Consider the following 24,930-nt stretch of genomic DNA (forward strand, 5'->3'; position numbering starts at 1 on the left):
ACTCAACCCCCCTTTTGCCAACAAGGCAGCTTGCAGACCCAGAGGCCCCTTAGATTTGGGCTATAAAAACTCCCTCCTGCTGGGCCCCTCTCTTCTCTGTTGCACTGCTGCAAAAAGATCTCTTGGTGTTGTGGTCACTTTCCTTTCACTTCTTGCAGGGAACCATAGTTTAACGGTTGGCTTCATAGCTTTTTTTTTTTTTTTTTTTTTTTGGTACCAGGAATTTACCCCAGGGGTGCTTTACCTCTGAACTACATCCTCAATCATGTTGCTTAGGGCCTCGCTAAATTACTAAGGCTGGCCTTCAACTCGGAATCCTCCCGGAATCAGTGGGATTACGGACATGCCCCACCGCACCAGGCTTGTTGATTTTGTCTCAACCAGCCCTCATTGAAGGCAACTCTAAAGCAGGCACGAACTGTCTTGCTGACCCCAGGACCATCTACCACAGGGTCAGGAACATGGACTAGGTGAGAATGACTTGTTAAGATCAAGGAAGGGACAGAGGAATTGTTCATTTTTGGACATGGGGATGAAGTGATGACATCCAGGGAGGTATCAGATAGAAATCTGGATATAGGGAATGAAGCACAGGAGATCTGGAGCATGGCACACTTGGGCCTGGCAAGATGGCCCAAGGTTGGAGGAAGTGGGTGGCAAGGAGGGTAAGCTTCTCAGAGAATGGCCAGCAGTCAGTGTCCAGGAGGCAGCCATGGGCAAGTGCTGCTGCTAAGTCCTGGGCAGTACTGGTCTTTGGAGAGTGTTGGACAGGGAGTGGACAAGGCATTCAGTGACCCAGGGAACATTTGGGTCAGTGGGAGGACTGTGGGCACAGATATTGCTGAGGACGAAGTGTGCAGTCAGGAGATACCAAGGTGACTATCAGGCCCAGGGGGTAGACAGGGAGACCCATACCACAGTCAGGTGGTTCCAGGCATTGCCTAGAGTGTTTCTTACAGGTGCAGGCTGGGAGAAGACAGAGAACTGAGTCCATCCAGAGTTGGGATTCTCATCAGAGATTATGAAGGGTCAAGGCAGTTCAGGGATGCTTCACTCCTGTGCCACTGTCCCCATCACATTTAATCCTCACAACACCCCTGTGAGGTAGGTTATCATCTTACAGATGAGGAAACTGAGGCTCACACATGCCCAGGGGCACATGGTGGAAAGGACAAGTTTACAATTCCAACTCCTGGACTTTCCTCAACCCAACCATGCACCGCCCAGGGTGGTCAGAATTCTTGTACAGTAGCAAAAAAGACAGCCGCCACGGTGAAAACACACACACACACACACACACACACACACACACACACACACAGCAAAGCCACTACCAAGCCAATATCCCCCTTCCCTATACTTCTGGTTCAAGAGCTTTGGGGAAACTGGCCAAGTGGTTCTTACCTTTGAAAGGTAATAAAAGTACTCCAGCAGGGTCAGAGTTAGGATCAGTGATCAGCCTTTGGCGGGCTCACATGCATCCAAGCAAGTGCTCTACCACTGAGCTCCATCCAAGCCCTGTCATTTTCAAAGTAGGAAGCCACATCTCTGGCCAGCTTGGAATCCACAGATCTGCAGTTATCAGCCATGGGCAAGCCTTCTGATATTCTTCCTCTTGATTACCTCAGATATTATGACTTTTAAATTTTTTTCCGGCTAACCTCTCTGGGAAAATTCTGTTTGCACAGTGTGCCAGGATAGCACCAAAGGGCTAGGGTCACATGTTCTTTTTTTATTTCAGCCTAAATAAAGTTGGGAACATCCTCTCCAGTTCCCACTTTTATTTATCCTCTATTTTAACTTTTAAAAAAATTTTCATTTTAAAGAAATATAGAAATAAAAAAAACAGGAAAAGAATGGCCCATAAATTCAGTGCAAAGAGAGATATTCATATGGACACCATGAGACACAGACCACTCTGGGAGGAGGGACATATTTCTAAAATAAGTTCAAAGTGCTGGAGGGAGGGAGCCTGTGGCCCCAGCTTCAGGGTCCCCATACCCAGTGGTCACACTGCAATCCACATCTATATACAGGGTCATAGGTTGCCTTACCATGGGACTTATCACCCAGAAGGGAGTGGCTATCCCAGCCTGGTGAGGTGGGTGAGGGGACAGTGGTGTGCTCAGAGGTGCGAGCTGTGCCAGGATACCTGGGTCACATGAATTTGGAGCTTGAAAGCTACTGTTTTTGGGCATGGGGCTCAGTGGGCCAATGCTGGGAAGAGGAAGACACACATGGCTTAAGCTCTCAGAAGACAGCAGGAAATATGAGGGTACAAGGACAGGTCTCACATGGTGTGGCATGATTGTTTTAAGGCTATATTTCCAGAGAGGAGCTGAGTGAAAGTCGGTGCCCAGGAGTTACCCCCTGTTCTCTGTGTGACACCTACCCAGGGTCTGCATAGCACCTATCCACAATGCTTGCTCCCCCCCTCCCCGTTCCCCCCTCCCTCAGTAAACATTCACTATGGCAAACACACACACACACTCACAGCTTCAGGAAGCCCAAGTTCACGTCCTTGCCACTGTGCATGGATAGGTTTTGCCGCTTCACCTGCTGCTGGGGAGCACTGCTCCCTGGGGGGGTTGGGGGACGACACTGTAAACATGATTTCTTGGCCTGATGGTGGCAAGGCTGTGTATCTGAGTTGCTGCCCAGAGACAGCACTGAGGTAGAAAGGGGAGGGCCCCCTGAGCCACTGTCCACTGAGTTTGTGGGACTCGCGCTGCTCACGGAGGAGTACCCTGAGGTTGTGACGTCCTTGCCAGGACCCCTCCTGCTATGGAGAAGAGGCCTGGACCCTAGGGCTGGAGGTGTCTGAGTGCCAGGCACCTGGTGTCCCTTGTCCTCCTGGCAGGTCTCCTCATCACTTGATTCCTGGCAGCAGTGCTGTTCTGGGTTCAGGTACACCACGGTGACATCGAGGACACCACTGGGAGCTGTCACTGTGGGAAATGTCGGGGAAGGGGAGAGAGGTCACACCTCAGCCTGAGCATCAGGGGTAACCCAGCAGCCCAGGCTTCAGCTCCTTGCCAAGACAGTTTAAAACATTGTGTTCCAGGACAAATGTCCCCTACCTGGCTATAGTTCCTTATATGGCTTAGGTGAGAGCTCAGGGTGACATGCTTCTCTGAAGCTGGGAGGGCAGTGGAAAGTGACAAATTGGCCAACTAACCATTAAGTCCACCAATAGACATAGATGCAATAGAAACCCTTCCAGGCTGGGCTGGGTACAGGACCTTCTGTGGCCTGCTGAGGGGGCTTGCATACACCACATGGACACATCTCAATGTGCAAGAAAGAGCTTACCAGGACTCCAGAGAGGGTATCTATTTGCCCCTGCTCTAGCAAGGTCCTGGAGCAGCACAGACCCTGCTGGAGCTGGACACAGAACTTGTCTAAATCATCTCCAGGCCTGTGGGCAAGGTCCAACCCCACCCCTGACTCTACTCTCAGGCTTTTCTGTAGTCAGAGATATGGTAGGAGGTGGTACTGGAGGCTCTCAAGTGTGGGTGGCCTCCCACCTGACGACCCTCTGCACAGCATAGCCACACACTCACCATCACCCTCCTTCTCTCCTTCACTCTCCTGATCACCCTCATAACCAGAGCAACAGTCCAGGCTCCAGTCGAGGAAACTGCCCAGCAGCGTCTCTTCCTGGCTGGACAGCTCTGCAGTAGGGGTGGTGACAAAGCTGCCTCTGTCCTCCTGGAGGCTGTTCTCTCGCTTCCTGCAAAGTGGGAAAAATCCAGAAGGCTCTGGTCACAGGCAGCCCATCTGGAGGTCCCGCCTGGTCCTCAGCCCCTGCCTCAATTACCTGCATGTCCCTGGGCCCTCACCTTGTGCTCTGAAAGAGCAGGTGTAAGCCCTGGGGGAAGGATGATTGGACCAAACTGGGCCCAAGTCTGGGTGTGAACCCAGATTCATCTGGGCTGGCTATGGGGACCTGGGCCAACTACTTGGCCCCTCTGGAGACTGGCAGGATGATGCAACCCTCCAGGGTGCTATTTATATAAGACATGGGTAGTGCCTGGCCTGGCACTGGGCAAAAGACAACATGGACAGCCTGTCTTTGGGCAGTGCCAGCATGTTGCCCACCTGGGGTCAGGACTGGAAGCTGGAATGTAGGCCTGTCCCTGGGAGATGCTGCCACACAGCTGAGCCTTTCTACTTCCTGACCTTGGGCTGCCTGTGGAGGGTCTCTCCCATTAGACTGAGGGGGCTCCAGGGAGCCTCTGGAAAGCAGGTTTGACACAGTGTGGTTGGGCACATGGCAGAAGCCCCTCGGACAGCTGCATCGTCAGTGAGGGAATTCAGAGCTGGTGTGCAAGGGCCAGGCTTTTATCATAAGACCTGAACCAGGGCCAGACTCACCGTTTGGTTCTCCTTCCAGAGGGAGAACTGAGGAAGGCATGGATTTCTCCTGTGCTAAGGAAAGACGGGGGCTCTGGACTCTCCTGCTTCACTCCTAAGGCCACACACAACTGACTGTGGCTCAGCACCTGAGGGGAGGCCAGAGTCAGTGAGGGAAGCCACCTAAGGCGAGACTGAGGCAGGGCAGATAAGCCCACCCACCCGGTACCCTATAGACACCCAGGCCGGGGTGAGGCAGCACCTCTTCCTGGCTGACTTCTTCATAGCGCTTGTCCTCAAATCGCTGCTTCACAGCAGTCAGAGACACTTGTCTGTAGTCCTTGGGGGCATCATCATGGAAGCTAGAAACAGGGACATGGAGGAGGAACCATGAGGACCTAGCCTAGTTTTAGTCTAACTTTCTGAACTGGAGGGGACAACAAGCTTTTGATACCAGCCCAGTGGTACCAGTGCAGTCACCTTGGAAAAGCTCTTGATAACACCTCAAATGGTTAAGCACAGTTTCCACAAGTCCCCGTGTTTCACCCAAGAGAATCGAGCACTGCCACACAACAACTTGCAAAATGTGTTCACAGCAGCACTGTTCACAATGGGCAGGGGTAGAAATAACAAAAGTACCATCAGTGTATGAATGGGTAGACAAAAAGCGGTCCATCCATACAGTGGAATTTTATTCAGCCACAAAAAGAAATGGAAGCACTGGGGAGTGGTTGTGTGTGCCTGCTACAGTATCAGAGGCTTGGGAGGCAGGAGGATTGCAAGTTTGAGGCCGCTTCAGCAATTTAGTGACATCCTGTCTCAAAATTTCAAAAACTAATAATAAAAGGAGGGATGGGGATGTGGCTCAGTGGTAGAGCACTTGCCTAGCATGGATGAAGCCCTGGGTTCACTCCCCAGTACTGGGGAAAAAAAAAAAAAAAAAGAAAAAAAAGAAAGAAAGAAGATTAAGAAAAGAAAAAACAAATAAATCACCAACACACCAACACAAGCCTGGAAAACAGCATGGTCACTGTGAGGAACCAGGCAGAAGAGGCTGCCTGTGCGCAGGGCAGGGTCGCATCACACAGAACATCCAGAACGGGTAGATCCATAGAGGGAGGGAACAGACAGTACGGCCAGGGGCTGAGGGAGTTGGCAGAATTGAAGGGTTAGAGGTAAAGGGTCAGAGTGTTTTCTTGGTGCAGGGGTGGGGCGGGGGTGATGAAAATGTTCTAAAATTGGTAGAGGTGATGGTTGTGTGGACTCTGTGAGTATACTTCAGATTAAGTTGTCCAGTAAAAAAAAATTTAGGGGCTGAGGCTGTAGCTCTTGCCTAGCATGTATGAGACATTGGGTTCAATCCTCTCCACCACATAAAAATAAATAAGTAAAATAAAGGTGGGGTATCCATCTATAACTACAAAAAAAATTTTCAGCTGGGTAGAGTGGCATACACCTGTGATCCCAGTGGCTCAGAAGGCTGAGGCAGGAGGATTGCAAGTTCAAGACCAGCTTCAAGAACTTAGTGAGATTCTGAGCAACTTAGCAAGACCCTGTCTCAAAACAGTCTGAGGTTATGGCTCAGTGGTCAAGCACCTGGGTTCAATCCCTGGTACCAAAAAAAAAAAAAAAAAAAAAAAAAATTAAATTAAATTTATAAATAAATGTTTCCAATTGAACCAGTTTGAAAAACAAAACAGACTTGAGGGTATAGCTCAGTGGTTGGTTATGTGCTTATGTGTGAGGCACTGGGTTCAATCACCAAAAAAACAAAAAACAACATCAACAAAAGCTCCTGTGTGGGGAAAAGAACCAACACAGCCCAGCAACACCTTCTGGGCCACTGCTGGGTAATGATCTGTGCTCCCAGTAGAGCAAGGGGAGGTCGGAGAGTCAGCTTGGCTCCTCATCCATCAGTTGTGGGGTCTGGCAAAAGAGGGTGGGCCAAAGCACATGCTAAACCCTGAGAAATGCCCCTGAGAATTGAGTACAGTGGGGAGGGAAGAGAAAGGGCAGGTGGGCAGAAAATGGCTGGTCAGAGAGACTGGGAGCTGCTCTGCAGAGTTCTGATCTCATCCCGGAAGTGTGCAGGTGAGGCTCTGGGTTGGTACAGCAGAGAGGACATGCTATTGAGAGATGGCTAGGGGAGTGACCAAGGTTCCTGAGAGGACCTAAACCCAAGGTGCTCGAGTGTATGTGGAAAATGTGCCAGACCACAGAGCTCCTAGGCGACAGGGAGGAAGGAGACACAAAAGCAGGCTGATCCTGGTCTCAGCTAGGAGACTGGGCTTGGTCCACTAAGCACAAATGCAACCTACAGGAAGAACACATCCAGAGAGGAGACCAGCCAGCTCAGACACACTGGCAGTCGGGGGCCCAGGGTCGAGTTTAGGTGAGGTCTGAATCTGGTTAAGTCTCCCAGAGGAGAAAATCTGAGGAGTAGGTGAAAGACAAAGGACTCCAAGGAAGGACAGCACAAGGAACAAGGGGACCTACAGAGTGGGAAGACAAAGTCCCAAAGTGCTGATGAGAAGGGGGGGGGGAGTCCCAGGCGGCGGCACACTCAATGTTCAGGTCTGCAACTCTCCACTCAAGCCAGCAGAACCACTGGTCGGCACACGCCCTAACATGGCTCCCCTCTGCCTAAGACCTGGATGCCCACAGGTCCCAGGACGCTTACTTTAGGGGAAGCCTGGCCCTTGTCTAAACATCACCCTGCCCCAGCCCCTGCCTGTTTGCTTTCTCTCCAGGGTCCATTACCATCAGATATCCTGTATAGCCCATGCTGCTCTAGCCTCTCCCCCAGCACCTGGCCTGCCAGGGGGCGCCATGGACTGCATGGAGCTGACCGTCAGTGGACCACTGAGGCTGAGGGAAGTGCCCAGAGAAGATGCAGGTGCACAGACGGGGAGGCAGCAGGGCAGTGGGTCTGAAGTGCAGGTGGGGGCAATAGGTCAGAGCAGAGTGGAGACAGGCACAGATGGGACTGGTGGTCAGGAGCCCTTGTCTGCTGGCTCCCTGTTCCTCCATAAGACAGAGGATTTATCTAATGAAGAATGTGTGAAATAAGCAGCACAGGGCTGGGATTTTAAAACATTAACTCTGAGAAAGACTTTTCTTGTAAGAAACTCATTGTAGGAAGCTCTGTGGGTTGACTGATAGCTGTCACATGAAGAAGCAAAGGCCTTGATAGTACATGAGTGCCACCCCTGCTCTGGCAAAGTCTGGATGGAGGCCTTGTTTCCTCACAGACTCACCATTTTTTATGAAGGCTCAGGACACAGGGAATGAGGTCTTCAAAGGAGAACCCAGTGAGGTCACACAACTGACTGGTCCAGGGCTGTGCTGGGGGAGGAGAGCAGGCTGGGAATGAGACTGACATCTGCCACTCCCACCCCACACCCTGCCATTATATTGTAGAGATTCCTGGAGCTCAGAATTGCAGTCCCTTTAAAATGACTTTGATAAGACCCCATATAGACCATCAACTGTCAAAAATCTGAGAAATACTTAAGCTAAAACAATGCTTCCCTTCCCACCCTGAGCTGCCTCTGGTCTTCTCCAGGATGGACAGGTAATACTTTTTTCTCTTTGGTCCCTCCACCCCAATCCTTACTCTGCCTGTGCATTAGTCTGGCCAGGAGCAGGGCTGCAGAGGCCAGGCAGGCTGGGGCGAAGGCAGACAGGCTGGTGTGTAGCAGAGAGAGTTCACAGAGGAAGCTGCACAGGTGCTGGGTTCTGGGTGCCACAGGAACCAGCGTCAGCAGGACCTCTTTGTAATCAACCACGGTGGGGATCTAGACAGAAATGAGGTGGGTGTGGGACCCGGGGTAGCAAGGCACCTTCTGGGCCCACGAGGACTTTCCAGAGCAGGAAAGCCGATGGATGACCTCCACCTGCCCACTCCCAGGACCTCAAGCATGGTTGCAACTTTGATTCAACAGGAAAAAGAAACCCCACTTACCCTAATCTTCCCTTCCAGGGTGGAGATGATTTCTCCCATCATCCTCACCAAGTCCTCATACTTGTACGTGTTGTCTGTGAGCCACACGGCCTCACGGATAGTCAGGATCTCCTTACTGATGAACCTGGGATGTGGAGATGGGGTCACAGCCCTAAGCCCACTTCCCAAGGCAGGGGTGTGGCTGGGCTGAGGAGGGCTGAAGGCTCTAGGAGATCTCAAGGTAGGGAAAACATGATGGCTTTGGGTTTTGAAGACAAAAGGAGGCTCCACAATGGATCCAGCTGCCTATAGCTGAGAAGGAGCCTTAAGGAGGGGATAGTCAGAAGGTGCTAGAAAGAGGGATTTGGACACAAATATCTCTACAGATGGCCTTCATGAGTGATGTCATCATCCACCTGTCTTAACAACCTTAGCAGGGAGGATTTGCCCTACTTTTCTTTCCTTTGCAGTTTGGAACTGAACCCAGGGCCTCATGCATGCTAGGCAAGCACACTACCACTGAACAATACCCTCTGCCCCATCTTTTGTCAGTGTCTATCAAGTGACTATAAAGAATTTAAACCTATGGGGCTGAGGTTGTGGCTCAGTGGTAGCATGCTTGCCTAGCATGCATGAGGCACTGGGTTCGATTCTCAGGACCATATACAAATAAACAAAGTAAAGGTCCATCAACAACTAAAAAATATTTAAAAAATAAAAAAGAATTTACACCTAGGAGGTTGGGGAGCCACAGAACCAGAAGTTGGAGGCAAAGGGCCAGAAGTAGCATCCAGCCATAGAATGCCGACTGTCAATGAGGCAGGCGGGCACCCCATTCTTTACGGTCCACCAGCACTGGCTCTCAGGAATCACACTGCTCCAACAGCTCTGAAGGCACTGTCCTGAGAGAGTCGACATGGCCCAGCCTTTGCGCTGCTCCATCCAGAGACGGCAGTTTGCACATTTGTCACTAGCTTGACAGGGAGGATGAGGGTATATGCTGCCAGTGTGAAGGGCATAGATGCCAAAAGGAGGGATGCAAGGGGGCTGATGAGAGCCCTGCACTGGGGGTCATGCTGGGGACAGCAGGTGACACACAGAGCAGAGCTGGTGCATCTTGGCCCTCAGAACCTTTTTAAGCAGATATTACTGTTTGTCTATCATCCAACAACTTTTATTTTAGATTTCAATGAGGTGACTGTGTCATTAGATCCAGGGAGGCAGTGGCTCCACCAGTTCAGCATCTTTGGTCAGAAGACCCAGAAAGTTGGAGTCAGGTCCAACAGAACATTTGTAGAGGGCCCTGGATGGGATATACTAGTGTCTGCTCACTAATCCTGAAGCCTATGTTCCCTCCTTCTGTGGCAATATGACCCTGCTCCAAGCTGACAGTTCCCATCATGAATAGATGTGGCTATGTGACTAAGCTGGATAGAAAGATAGACAAAGAAGCTATGGGGATCATGGGGACAAAGGCAGCCCTTGGAAGTAGTGACAGACAACAAAATAGGAGCTAGGGTTCCTCAATAACCTCATGAAACCAACCCACCCCAGAGACCCTGGACCCTCTGAGGTTACCACGCAAAAGAGGAATGAGCTATGTGCAGTGGCGCACGCCTGTAATCCCAGAAACTTGGGAGGCTGAGAAAGGAGGATTGCAAATTCAAACCCAGCTTCAGCAACTTAGTGAGGTGCTAGGCAACTCAGGGATATCCTGTCTCTAATAAAATATAAAAAAGGGCAGGGGATGCAGCTCGGTGGTTAAACATCCCTAGGTTCAATCCCTGGTACCAAAAAAAAAAAAAAAAAAAAAAAAAAGAGAGAGAGAGAAATGAATCTCTGCTCTTAACATTTTGCTAAGTGCAGCCAAACCTGTCCCTTAACTACCAGGCCTGACTGACAAGGACAGTGGCCCTGGAATGTACTTCTAGTGGCTGAAGGAAATGCCAGGGATGGTGAATTTAGGAAAACAAGAAAATGCAAAATGCATTGTGAGACTGGCCTCCTACATTGCTTCTAGTGACAAAACCAGGGTGGATCAGGCATCAGTTAAAGACAGATAGGTCTGGGTGAAATGTAAAGTGGTCCATTTAAAAAGCTGGAGCTGCCAGTGGGTAGGCTGCTGTGTTTGGATGCCCCTAATACTGAATAATGTCCACAAGGTGGAACTGGGCTTTACCAAGGTGTCATTGGGGAACTTAAAACCCTCTCACCCCTCTGACCATACAGACTTAAGAACTAGATCTCAGAGTTGTGGTTCTTTCCATGAACTCTGAAGATGTGAGGGTAAAGACAGTCAACTATACCTTCCCTGACACCACTGCCTTCAGAAGCTGGGGAAGCCTGGTCCAGCCTGTGCCTGCTGGAGTCCACACTCTGGGTCCCGAGACTATGTGCTGGGATGCTCATGCCCTGCACAGTGGCAACCACATGCCAAGGGTCAATTCCATTGTCCCTGCATGTGGAGGACACCTAGCCTGGATGCCCCATTTTGGGACTCATTTCCTTTAAGAACCAGCCATCAGCACAGAAATGATAGGCACTCCCTGAATCTAGTAAGGGCCAACACATAAACATACCAGCTCTGCCACGGAATGAATGGCCTTCTTACCGGGTACAGATGACCATGCAGGCAATGCCCAGCAGCTGGAGTTTGTACCGGGGTACTAGCCTCCTCCGCAGGTAGCGGTCCACACACTCTACTGCCAGGTGGAGGCAAAGACTTGTGAAGTCCTTCATGGTGGCAACTTCTACCAGCCAGTCAATCAGAATGTACCTGTGGAGAGAGAGCCACCCTTGAAAACTAGGACAAGCTTCCCTACATGTCCCAACTCCAATTTCTGCATAAGCAATTGAGCTGGCAATTTGTAGAATCACTGGTATACCCAGGAAGCCAGGCTAGAGACACCATGTCCCAGGGGAGACTCCATGGGTACCAGTTCCACAGCCATTCCTAAAGGCTGGCGAGCTCCAACATCTGTGCAACCTGCCCCCACCTCCAGGCATGCACATTCCTGGTGCTCATAAATACAAGTGTTTGGGGGCCTTTTCCTAGATTAGAATCAGCCCTCACATGTTTGTGGTACTGGAGGAGCCTGACCCTTGCAGGTAAGGGGGCCAAGTAGGGTAGTCTAGGGCTGGGGTTGGATCACTGCTCTCAGAACCAGAGAAAAGTTACTCAAAGGTGGAAGAACTTTGGCTCTTCTACGCATCCAAACTCAGCCAACCATTTTATTTATAATAATGCTCTGCAAGGGATGGAAGAGCCAGGAATGCCCCTAAAGCAAGAGCCACTGGTATCTTCATGAATCATCTGGAAACCCTGATGGATGCCCAAGGGATGACAGACACTGTTCCTCTCCACCAGGGGAGTAAACCCAGGGACCAGGGTCACAATCACGAGAATCCTGCAAGGATATCTGAACAAGGTCAATTCCTTTCTGAATGAAGGAGACACTGTCTTAAAGCAGAGTGAGCCAAACCAACAGAAAGCAAAAGAGAATGACGAACACCAGTGGAGACAGAAGGGGCAGGGTTCCAAGGTCAGCCCTGAAGCACCTTCAGATGTTGAAGGAAGGAGGAGGAGATGGGCTGAGGTACCAAAAGGTTCGGTTGGGAGAGTGGATAAGCCTCTATTTCCTCCCAGAAGGAAGAGCACGCAAGGGTCAGGTGTCCCGGTTTAAGCCAGCCAGGCCTGAATAGGACTAGGAAGCCCCCTGAGCAGATGGATTTGAGGAACTTAACAGCCTGACTTCTAAGCCTGGCACAGTGGCACACGCTGGTCATTGTAGCTCCCTGGAAGCAGAGACACGAAGACTTCAAGTTTGAGGTTAACTGGGGCAACTTAAGAAGGCTCTGCCTCAAAATAAAAAATAAAAGTGGTAAAAAGTCCCCTGGGTTCAATCCCCAGTACTGGGGAAAGGGGAGATTCTGATTTCTAAAACAGATCACTGGATTATACACTTTAAAATGATTAATTAGTAGCTGGGTTTGCTGGTATACAGCTGTAATCCTAGCAATTCTGGAGGCTGAGGCAGGAAGATCACAAGTCTGAGGCCAGCCTGGGCAACTTAGGAGACCCTGTCCAAAATTTTTAAAAGGGCTGGGGATGTAGCTCAGTGGTGAAGTGTCCCTGGTTTCTATCCCCAGTACTGCAAATAGAGTGAGTTAAATTCATATCAATCTCCCACCCCACGTACACATAAAATGAGTATCAACAGTTTAAAAAAAAGACAAAGAAACAGACTGGGATTAGAAGGCATTAGCCACATATTTTTCCTAACAGGAGGAGAAATGAGCTGAGAGAGAAGTGGGTGGAGGGTGGTGGGGCAACCATGGCCCCAGAAAGCAAAGGCATTCCAGTTGGACGCCATTAATGGGGGAGAGGAGTGCGCTGCATCTCTGAGGCTGTGTGTTTGTGCACAGATGAGTGTGCATGTGTGTGAGACATCAAGCCTCTCCAGGGAAGGGATGATCATTTTAAAAATAAATGTTTGTTGAACACTTACTATATGGGCAGTGTCTCCTAGTCGGAGCCAGAAGCTGCCCATTATAAATTCAAAATGTATTTGAAATCTTATGCACAAACTTAAAAAATCATTCATTTTTCATTTGACCCTCTAACACATTCTGTGATTCAGTACACAAGAGTGTCATTGCCCTCCTGGGAGGCCCGCTAGAGGTAAGCTATGCTGGGTGTTGTGGCCACTCTCCTAGGGGGACAGCTCCCTGGGTCCAGGCTGGCTTGGTCAGCCACCAAGTTTCACAAAACATAATAATGCTTAGAAAGATGAGCTATGACAAAAAGTTTGTAGGGGCTGGGGCTATGGGGTCAGCAGTAACTTGTCATACACATGGAATGGGAGCCAATGGGAGTTTTGGTTTTAGAAACTCCCATCATTTTTGAGAGATGTTTAAAGTGGTTGGACATATTCTGTGGCTTACAAAAGATAACTGGAAAGAGTGGAGTAGGACTCTTTCCCCAAGACCCAGAGAGCTGAAGCATTACTGCTTTTAGAGCATGGACACATGCACACGAATGTGGGGAGGGGTTCCTGGTTGGCTGGTAACTGAACATCATGCTGCCCTGTGACAGGTGACTTGGTTATTTCTCTGCCACTGGATCATGCATGCCTCACCTCATTGTGTCGTTGAGTCCCTTCTGCACGGAGAAGACCTGCTGCTTACTGATGGCTTGAGAGGCCTGGAACAGCTGGCTGACGATCTCACTACAGGTTTTAGCTTCTAGTCCAAGTTGGCTTCCATTGGCACAGGCTTTGGCTAATGCTAGCTGAGGACCAGAAGACAAGTCCAACGTGAGCAGGAGGTGCTCTACATCCAGGCTCACGCCTTTCTGGTAGAAAACATAGGTGTGAGTGCTGCCTACTTAAGACTGCTCACCCTGGGACAGTATGATAAGATCTTTAGTGTCGCTCTTTTTGGGACAGGTGATACAGCACATGATGAGAACTTTAAGCGGAAGAGAGGATGGATGTGTGAGTCTCCTTCCCTCTCCAGGGCAGGGCCTCGCCAGCTAGTCTCCTGCCTACATTCTTTGTGAGAAGCTTCTGTTCACAGGTATGAAAATCAGCATACCAGGGAAGCTGTACTGCAAGATGACAAGACCCAACTGGGGTCTCAAACAATCTGGCTCTATAACCTGGGTCTGTGTGTGACCTTAGATAAACTGGGAGACCCCCTGCACCTTGGTTTCTTCTTTCATGAAATGGTACATTAACAGTCTGGGTCAGTACCTCAGCATGTAACCACCCAACACCCATGAAGACCTCAGATAGTCACCATCAACTATTTTTATACATTTCCTTCTAGATTTTTCTAGGCATTTTTAACAGTATATAAGTGCAATTGTGACCAGGGCACACATACATACATTTTATTTTTTCTTGGCCCACTAATAATGACATGCTTCCTTGGGTTATTCAACTCCAGGCATATCCACTTCTTTCATTTAGAGTATTTTAACATATTTCTTTGAGGAACTCGTGGTTCCTCACTGGTGAATCCACAGGAGCAGCTGTAACCTTTTGCTCCACCTGTTCTCTGATGAAAGGCCTGTGCTGATTTCATACCACTCATAGGAGCATTTACTTTATCTCATCTTCGTGAAAAGTGATATTGCTAAAAGTATCTATTTCCGGGAGTTACTAGCTAGCCACTCAAAAACACACAGAAAAATAAATACAATTTGCTAATACAATCAGCACAAGTTCTTTCAGTTAAAGATGCACTCATTTGACTAGCAGCAAGTTTAACATTTGTTAAACTTTTTATCTGGTTGTGTTTGTCTCCTCTCAAAAATCCACTGAGCCCTCAGAATATCCACAAGGGTCTTACTACTCTCATTGATTACCCTGAGCTTCTATAGAATTACATTTCTTATAAATCTTTTGACTACCTCTTTGGACATGAACACTACAACATTCTATGATACATCAGCCTGGGCCATCTGTGGATTTGTGACTTCTTTTCCAGGGTTTGAATGTAGATGAAAGTACCATCCAGCTGATGGAGTGATAGGAAAAAGCTTCTACCTGCTTGGCAAGGGGAAACTTTCTTCAGTTTGTCCTAAAATGACTTCTTTATAGCTGCAACCGGAGAGTCTGGGGAATACCAACTATAAACCCTTGACTTCCTAGCTGAATAACTTAAGCAGGGCTAGGTGCTCAAAAGATTAGGAAAGAACTCCACACACCCTCTGCTCTCAGGTGGCCTCAGCCTGCACTGTCAAGGTTAAGTATTACCTATGGGATGACCTCCAGGAGGGAATGGTATGAATTTTCAAAGGTGTAGTCCACCAACACTTAAATTAAGAGGCTAGCAGGAATGTGGCAACTGTAATCACAACGACCCAGGGGGCTGAGGCAAGAGGATAGTATGTTTGAGACCACCCTAGGCAAGACTTTGCCTCAAAAAAAAAAAAAAATATATATATATATATATATTTTTAAATCTTATTTTAATTGTTAATGGACCTTTATTTTATTTTACTTTTTAAATTTATTTGTGGGCTGGGGATGTGGCTCAAGTGGTAGTGCGCTCGCCTGGCATGCGTGCGGCCCGGGTTCGATCCTCAGCACCACATACCAACAAAGATGTTGTGTCCGCGGAGAACTAAAAAATAAATATTAAAAATTCTCTCTCTTTCTCACTCTCTCTCCTCTCTCACTCTCTCTTTAAAAAAAAATTAAAAAAAAAAAATTTATTTGTATCTGGTGCTGAGAATTGAACCCAGTGTGTCACGCATGCTAGGCAAGTGCGCTACCACTGAGCCACAGCTCCAGCCCCATATACATACATTTTTTGTACCAGGGACTGAACACTGAGCCCCATCCCTGGCCCTTTGTATTTTGAGACAGGATCTCTCTAAGTTGCTTAAGGCCACACTAAGTTGCTAAAACTGATCCTTCTGCCCCAGTCTCCCAAATCACAGGGATTACAGGGTGTGCCACCATGTCCAGTTTTTTTTTTTTAAAGAGAGAGTGAGAGAGAGGGGGACAGAGAGAGAGAGAATTTTAACATTTATTTATTTTTTCTTAGTTCTCGCGGACACAACATCTTCGTTGGTTTGTGGTGCTGAGGATCGAACCAGGGCCGCACGCATGCCAGGCGAGCACGCTACCGCTTGAGCCACATCCCCAGCCCCCCATGTCCAGTTTTAAAATAAAATTTTTTTTAAGAAGGTGGGAGGGTAGTTAGTGATAGAGTGCTTAGCCTGAGAGACAAGGGTGGAGACAACAGAGATGAATGAAGCATTTCTGAGCTCTCTCCCTGTGTGCACAAGAGCTAACCTTCTGAAACACTAGGCTTCAGGACCAATCTTACTGTATCCCTCAGTCTCCATGTAAAGCCCAGGCAGTCTTGCCCCAAACACGTAAAGGGAAAGGCCAGCACTCCATGTCACCTGCGCTTCCCAGCAGCCTTTGGCAGCATAGTCTCTGAGTTTCCGGAAGCTGTGGAGGCATCGTCCAGGATCTGACATCTGTCAACAGGAAAAAGTTGCCTTTATACAGTTGTGTCTTGGGAGCTGACCCATGGGTTCTTAGATGTCTCCTCCCTCACCCCTGGTCCCCACTGTGCTGGCTTCCCAGCCTTTTATCCCCAAATGAAGGTGGTTGTCTTTGGAGGTACAGAGAGCAGATTGCTACTTAGCAGCTCCTGGTGGCCAAGAGGCCAGAAGCTGTTAAAGCAACTTCTTTTGTTCATTAGAACCGAGTCCAAGGGACAGTTTGGGGAATGCCTCTGGCCAACAGGACTCTTCCTTTTCTCAGACGTGGGTCCACTCACATCCATCCTTCTGTCACTCTCCCAGAGGAGGTACGAGCTGGCCAAACACCCCTGATGAGCAGACTCTTCAAACAGGTGACGGGCCTGCTTCTTTTTCTCTTCATCCTGGAGTAAGCCAAGCACAACTGGTTCTTTTCTCATCAATCTACCAGCCACCTTCTTCTCCTCCATGCACCTAAGCTATCACACTCTGAGATAACTCAAGGGTTGACTAAATCAGGGTAGCAATGATTCTCTGAAGATACACCACTTGACAACCAAGAAGTACAGACTTGGAGCTCTGGCCTTGCTTTTCCTGGAGGAGGTTTCTGTGTGGGTTTGGCCTGCAGGCTCCCTGACTCAGCTCTGAGACACCCAAGGCCTGCCCTTCACACTGTTGCCAAAGAAAATGTTCTGTACCGCCTGGATAGTAGTGTTGGTGGCTCCTCACTTACTCTCAGCATCCCTCCCAGATGCTTTACTAGAAGCATCACCTTCTCTAAATCTGATGTAAAGGGGGCTAATGAGCACAAAGCCTGTTAAACTTTAAGAGTATAGAGGTCTGCGTGAGCACTGAGGCTCACCAGTGGAAGAACTCCACCTGCTCAAGTCCTGCCTGTGTCTGCTCACCTCTGCCACTTACCCACCATAGGCATTTGATTCTCACAGCCCCCCAGGAGCCCAATCACACAACAGGATCCACTGCCCAGCCCCATGTAGCCTTTCAGGGCCAGGCTTGGCTTTTGCAATGACCTTGGATGCCCCCTTCTGCTACTTTTCATGTACTTCCTGGATCCTGGACAGGGATTTGACAAACAAAGCAAAGTCCAAGGGCAGCAAACAACTGGACTAACCTCGAAAAGATTTAGCACTCTTCCCAAGCAATGCAGTATGGACGCTCTGTGAGTCTTGAAAGTAAAAAAAGGAGGAGAAAGAAGTATAATTCCTAACAAAGAGAACTGTCAGGGGGCTATCCTTCCCAGCCCTGCCACAGCCCCCTCTTCATACAGAGGACCACGCCCCAGTTCTAATCCTTAGCTCTGGCTGCTTCAGGCAGTCTTGATCCCGTGTTTCCAGCTGCTAACACTTCCACCAAGGCAGACCCTGCTGTCCACCCCTGGCCTTCACACCTCCTCTCCCATGGTCAGTTCACAGCCCCCATACCTGCACTGAATTTTCTATACCTCTACTTCCTTTAGGTCCCGACTTTACATGGCCTACAGTATCTACCTCTGGGTTTTCCTGTGTCCTAGGACCCTGCAGGTGGAGCCCCTTGCCAGAACTTACTCTCTGCAGCTGGCACTCTGCCCTGAGACTCTCATGGACCACAGCCTTGCAGCAGCTTCCAGACACCGACCATGGCGGGCGGATGAAGAGCCAGATAAAGGGTATAGCACTCACGTTCAGTCGCTCTGCCAGGCTGAAGAAGCGAGAGGCCTTCAGGCCATTCACTTCTGCACGGGCCTCATCAGACACAGACACTGTCAAACAGAGAAGAGCCCAGGCTGTCAATGAGAGGAATGGAATAAGGAAAGTTCTCCAGTCCTTCTGGAAAGTCTAAAAGCTCAAACCCACTGCAGTGCAAAGTAGCTGGTGTTTTAGGAGAGATGAGGCCTCTAGGAAGGGGGCTCCATCCTCTTTTTCCCCTGCTTTGTTCAGTTCTAGGATGGGTCAGGTGGTCTTGGTGATCTCAGGACCTTACTGGAATCCTTCCGGAAGCCTAGACTCTAATGACGAGGGAAGGTGTGCCCCAGAGGTTTCAGCCCCATGCTCCCTCCCTAACCTCTTGCTTATGGGTTGTGGGGATGGGTTCTTTTCAGGGTGAGAATATTCTAACATTACAGTAGCAATGTTTGCACAACTCTGTGAATATACTTAAAAAACAAAACAACACACTGAATTATATACTGTAGGTGCACAATTCTGGGAACTGCTCTATGACAGGAAGGTGGGGGCAGGACTTTGCCTCTCCTGAGCCTGGAGGAGGGCAATGCTCTTGGGCTCCATCAGTCACCACAGTCCTGTCAGCTGGCCAAGGACAGGGATTATCTTCGCAAAACACCATGTCTTTTAGAAGCAGGAGAATGTTGGGCTATGTCTCAATCATTATGTCTTTTCGAAGCTGGGATAGCCGACTGGGATCCCTCCTTGGGGCATATGAGTTCCAGTAGATTAGCAAGAAGTGGCATAAGAGAAGCCTCACCAAGGCCTTTTTTTTTTTTTTTTTTTAAAGCCAAGGTCTTTTAAGAAGCACTGGGCCTTCAGAGGCAAAGGAATCCTAGCACAAGGCTAGGCAGGTCTGAGCTGCCTCCAGCGTGGAACCATTGCTGCCCATGTTACTGAGACCCTGTGGAAGCAGGCACACTGATCTCTCCCTGACGTTTTGCAAAGGATGGCCAAGGAGAGAAACTATATCCACATATGGACTGGTGGGATGGAGGAAGCCCAGGAAAGGCTAATTTCTCCAAGCAGCTTCCATCCTAAAGTTCTACTCAAAATCATTCTCTTTTGGTACGGGGGATTGAACTCAAGGACACTTGACCCTGGGCCACATTTCCAGACCTTTTTTACATTTTATTTAGAGACAGGGTCTCACTGAGTTGCTTAGGGCCTCGCTGAGTTGCTGAGACTGGCTTTGAACTAGTAATCCTCTTGCCACCTGAGCCACTGGGATTACAGGTGTGTGTGGTATGTGGTTCAAAGTCATTTTTAAAAAATATTTACTTTTTAGTTGTAGTTGGACAATATCTTTATTTTATTTATTTTTATGTGGTGCTGAGGATTAAACCCAGGGCCTCGCATGTGCTAGGCGAGCACTCTACTGCTAAGCTATACCCCCAGCCCTCAAAGTCATTTTTTAAAATTTTTTTTTAGTATTTATTTTTTAGTTATCGGAGGACACAACATCTTTGTTTGTATGTGGTGCTGAGGATCGAACCCGGGCCGCACTCATGCCAGGCGAGCGCGCTACTGCTTGAGCCACATCCCCAGCCCCTCAAAGTCATTTTTTAAAAAATTTTTCTTAGTTGTAGATGAACACAATGACTTTATTTTTATTTGTTTATTTTTATGCAGTGCTGAGGATTGAACCTGGTGCCTCATACATGCTAGGCAAGTGCTCTACCACTGAGCGACAACCCCAGCCCTCAAAGTCGTTATTTGCTGACAAAAATTCAACGGTTTTGGGCTGGGGTTGTGGCTCAGTGGCAGAGTGCTTGCCTTGCACATATGAGGCACTGAGTTCAATCCTCGGCACCACATAAAAATGAATAAACAAAATAAAGATATTAAAAAAAAAATTCAAGGGGTTTGCTAAAACAAGAGATTCTGGGGCTGGGGTTGTGACTCAATGGTAGAGCATGTGTGAGGCACTGGGTTTGATTCTCAGCACTGCATATAAAATAAAATAAATAAAATAAAGGTCCATCAACACTAAAAAAATCAATAAATAAATTTCAAAAAAAAAAAAAAAAAAGAGAAAAAATTCTTAGAACCTAAGTTAAAGTATCAATGGTTCCTCTCAGGGCAGCTCTGGGCACAAGCTACTAAGAAGAGATAGTAAGGCAGACCATCAGATAAAGCAAGAAGAGCGACTAAACAACTTCACTAAGAATGTCTCTTGACCGAAGGCTCGTGTTTATCTAAGTGCCAACACTGGGTGGGGGCAGGACTTACAGCCTTCATTGTAGAGGTAAGCTATGCCCAACTTCACAGCAGCTTCAAAGTTTCCCTTTTCAGCAGCCCTAGAACATTAAGAACAAAGAACACAAGACTTTAAAGCCACAAAGGTGATATACTATCACAGCAGTTGAAGCTGGGATACTTGCTTTCCGAATTGAATTTTTTTTTTGTCTTTTATTTTATTTTATTTATTTTTTATTGGTTGTTCACAACATTACAAAGCTCTTGACATATCATATTTCATACATTAGATTGAAGTGGGTTATGAACCCCCAATTTTACCCCAAATGCAGATTGCAGAATCACGTCGGTTACACATCCACAATTTTACATAATGCCCTATTAGTACCGAATTGAATTTTTAATGTAATATAGTCAAATAGCAATTACCATTACATGCCATAATGTGGATAAACGTTAAACATCGTGCTCAGTGAAAAGTTAGTCACAAAAGACCACATATTTTATGGTTCGTTCCATTTGTATGAAATGTCCTGAATAGGCAAATCCATAGATGGAAAATAGATTAGGGGTTGTCTAGGATTTGAGGGGTTGTCAGAAAAGGGGGAATGACTGCTAATGAGTATGATTGGGGAGGTACTGGGTGCTTAATCACTGAGCTACATCCTCAGCCCCTTTGTATTTTGAGACAGGGTCTTGCTAAGTTGCCTAGAACCTAACTAAATTGCTGAGGCTGGCCTTGGACTCTCCTGCCTAAGCCTCCTAAGTGCTTGAGATTAAAGGTGTGTACCACTGCACCTGGCTTCTGGGTTTATTCTTTTTCTGCAGTATAGGGAATCACACACACTAGGCAAGTGCTCTACAAATGAACCACACCACCAACCCTTTTTAAGTTTTGAGGCAGACTCACACTAAATTATCCAGGCTGTCCTTGAATTTGTCATCCTCTTGCCTCAGACCCCTGGGGTTGCTAGGATTATAGATATGCACCATTATGCCTAGCTTTCAGTTTATTAATTGAGGAGGATTAAGCTGAGCCACCTGGTTCCAAGGGCAACCTCTGACACCATTATAATGTTCTTGGATGGTGGGCCTGGTTGCTAGTTTCTGGGCTCACAACTCTAGCATATGGGATGGATCAACCAGTGAGTGAAATTCAATAGGACTAAATCACATGGTTCTGAACAAAGGCAAAGGCTGAGTATTACTTCCATAGACAGGTGATTCATGTCTGAGTAACATGGGAAGTGGTCCCTGCCCCAGGGGGACCCTCTGGAAGCACAGCAGACATGAAGTGGCCTGCTGGAAGTGGTGTGGCTCAATGGGTGAGATCAGCAGCTCTGTGTCATTCCTCGGGACATGAGGCAATAGTCAGGGGAAGACAGCAACAGGAAAATAGTTTCTGGATCAGGTCTTGGGACACAGGTGGCAAATCAAGAGAAGCAAAGGCAGGAGGAGATTAAGCCATCCATTTTCAGGGTGCAGAGATACCTTTCAAAGAGCTTCAGGTTCTTTGGAGAAGGCCATAGCTCCTGGAAGCTGGCACATGCCCATACGCTGGCGTGGTTATCCACCAAGTACTTGAGGTGGGAGTGTACCTGCAGAGCAACAGAAGCAGGGGGAATTACCGAGTGGCTCCCCAACAGCTCTGCTCCTGAAGACTCTTGAAGACAGGACACAGACATAAGGTGTCCTGCCTCTTTCCTGTCCCAAGCAGTAAGGGATCCAGTCTCTATGTAAAAATTATGTTGCTTTGCATGGAAAATAAAGCCCTAAATGAGTTTCTTTGAAGTTCTCAGGGGAGAGGTACAATGGCCCAGGAAGGGAAGACCAAACACCTAGCTTAAGAAAGAAGGAATGACACTTCTGCAAGGGTCTATACCTGAAAGTGACTAAAGGGCCACAAGCAAGACCCCCCCCCCCCAAAAAAAAAAAATCTGTTTTACATGGCTTAAAGATTGGCCGCAGAGTCTCAAGGAAAAGACTGACAACCTCAGGTAGAACCCAGAGCTTTCAGGCAGGAAATACCAAGGCCAAGCACCTGAGCACAGGTGAGCAAATTAAATGCTAAAGTCTCCACTACTGTTGAGAATACAGTACACCATGGGTTGCCCAGGTATATTATAACCACAGTAGAGATGGTTTTGGGAATCAGAAAATGGGTTATTGGCATTTTCCTGCCAATTTGTTGTATACTCTAGGACAAGTCATGCAAAGTGAAATTGCAGTTCAAAAATAACTTCTAGAGTTTACTTCAGCATTACATGTTAGGATATATCTTCAAGAACATATTTTTATCCTTATTTTTTGGGGAGTGGGAATACCAGGGATTTAATCCAGGGGTGCTTTACCACTTAGCTACATATGTAGCCCTTTTTATTTTTTATTTTGAGGCAGGATCTTGCTAAGTTACTTAGAGCCTCACTAAGTTGCTGAGAGACTGGCCTTGAACTTGCAATCCTCCCGTCTCAGCCTTTCAAGTCATTGTGATTATAGGCATTGCCACAATACTCAGTTTATTTTTATCCTTTTTAATACAATCTTATTTCTTAAGAGACCTAAATTTTACTGCCAAAGAGCGGTACTTTCTCAGTTGAAATATACATTGCAATAAATGGAGTCAAACTTAGTGTACTATTTCTCCAAATGGAATGTCCTCAAACATCTATTAGTGCTATCACTCTTGTTTCCTTTGCTCCCTTTTGTAGCCAGAGTTTTATTCTGACATTTAAGAACACGAAGCATTGATGTTGTAATCAGATGTGGTATGATTGGTATTGCTTTAATTTGGTGACTTACAGCTCGGACTGCAAGGATGTCCCCAACAGAAAGCCATTTCAGGATGTGAAAGAGCACATCTTCCGGGAGATTCAAGATGGTTAGATTTTGGGGTCGTCTTCTTATTCTTCTTTTGGTAGGATAACAAAAACACTTGGCACACCTACAGTGGATCACTTAAGGAAAAAAATATATATATAAGTCTTGATGAGTGAAAAGTTATATCTGAAGATGATTTAATAGTTTCTGTACCACAAAATAAGGAACTGACTAGTCCTAAACTTAGATTAAATAGTTGTATATCTTTGCTTTTATTAGTTCATGTGATTAAAAAATATAACATTCAATAAGGATTTGTGGGTTTGGGCACTCTGGTTTTAGACCCTAAATTAGGAGGGTCAGCCCTGCAAGGAAGCAAAGGACTTGTAAACCAGGCAGGTCCCTGTCCAAGCCTCAGTTTTGCAGATGTCAGAGCTGCCCTATCAAAGCCCTAGTGTCCACCTCTGGGAAATGGGGAGTTGACAGCTATTCAATGAGGTTGTGCAAATCCAACACAAGACCTTGATTGGCACATATGCAAACATTAAAGATGAGATATGCAGTCTGCCAGATGAGTTCTTTTCTCCCTCTTCCTACAGTGGGTCATTCCAACTCCTACTCCAGCAACCCCTTCCTCATTCTAGGCAGATGGCTTTACTCCTTCTTTTGGAGGAAAATGTAAGCCCTTAGGAACCTCAACATCCTACTTCCCCATGTACAGATTTACCTATCTTTCCACCCATCCCTCCTCCATCCCCCAAGGAAAGTAACTGCTCCTGCCTCCGTGAATCAGAACTTTTCTTATGAATGCCCACTCCATCTTTTGACCTGGATCTTCCAGTAAGCAACTAAACGGTACTGCAAAAGCCAAATAAATGTACACCCAAGGAGACTAGTTCCCAAAGATTACTCAGATTTTACCATTAAAGTCTCCTCATTCATTTGTTCTAGAACACACACTTATTAGAAATGTTTAATCACCACTATAAAAACAACTGAGACGCGGCTCGGCTTGACCGAGCTCTTCACGCGCACCAGGAGCCGTGGCTCCGGGGCCCAGAAGAGCGGTCCGCAGGTGCGCGGACAGAGCCTTAGGCGGGCATGGGCTGCGGGGATCGCAGTGTCCCCGTTACTCCCTCCACAGGTTTGGGACTCTACAGAGATGCAATCGCAGTTTACTCTGCGAAAAACCCAAATAGTCGCCCAGGAGGAACAGTGCCGGGAAACGCCGCCGCGAGAAGCGCGGGCGCCGAGTGGGTATTTAAACAGCGCGTCCAAGTACGCAGTCGGGCTCAGGCTGGGGGCTCCCGCCGGCCTTGCTGCGGTGGATCACGCGCCCGCCTCCGGTGACGGGCGCCCGAGCACCCAGCCGCCTGCCCCGCGCCAGCCAGCCGCCCGCACTTACCACCGCCGCTCCCCATCGCCGAGCTCGAGCCGATACCGCCCGAGCCCGCCCGCGAGCGCGCCAGCGCCCGGCTAGCGCCCCGCCGCCGCGCGCAAGCGCAGACCCCGCCCTTCACTTGCCCCCGCCCCGTTTTCAAATGCACCCGGAGCTCCCATTGGTCATCCCAGGAACCACGCCCTCTATCCCGCCCGCCCCGCCAGCTCGTACAGCCAGCTATAGGCCCCGCCAGGACGCGAATTCGAACGCTGGCCGCCTATTGGCTGAGCTAGTGAGGACGCCCCGCCTTCCCAACCTGGCGGGGCTCCAGGAGGAGCGCGGCTGGGGTCCGCGGGCGGGGTAGCCTAGCTGCTTGCTGGGGGCTGTCCCTGGAGCCGGGGGTGCTGCGGAGCGCCCTCCTGTGCGTCCTCGCGTACGCTGCTGAACCCCATCCTGGCTCCTCCGGCCCAGGACTCGACCCTGACCCCGCCTGCACCGTCTGTCCCTC

At 48.4% G+C, this 24,930-nt stretch overlaps 1 protein-coding gene across 1 annotated transcript; it reads right to left on the minus strand.

Annotated features, from left to right (window-relative positions):
• Window positions 1–1,078: 1,078 nt before the first annotated feature.
• CCNF (cyclin F) lies at window positions 1,079–24,540 on the minus strand. The gene is made up of 17 exons (XM_081297086.1): window positions 24,447–24,540; window positions 23,024–23,178; window positions 21,716–21,822; window positions 20,258–20,325; window positions 17,870–18,063; window positions 17,437–17,490; window positions 16,604–16,708; window positions 16,221–16,298; window positions 13,438–13,589; window positions 10,911–11,075; window positions 8,321–8,444; window positions 7,973–8,153; window positions 7,614–7,701; window positions 4,619–4,718; window positions 4,378–4,505; window positions 3,564–3,733; window positions 1,079–2,948 (listed from the first exon to the last, which is right to left on the minus strand). Exons 1-17 carry the CDS (start codon window positions 24,460–24,462, stop codon window positions 2,491–2,493), a joined length of 2,343 nt encoding a protein of 780 aa, XP_081153212.1. The 5' UTR covers window positions 24,463–24,540; the 3' UTR covers window positions 1,079–2,490.
• Between the last annotated feature and the right edge of the window lie 390 nt (window positions 24,541–24,930).

Source organism: Spermophilus citellus (assembly GCF_964194105.1).
Source record: "Spermophilus citellus genome assembly, chromosome: 6".
Lineage (NCBI taxonomy): Eukaryota > Metazoa > Chordata > Mammalia > Rodentia > Sciuridae > Spermophilus > Spermophilus citellus.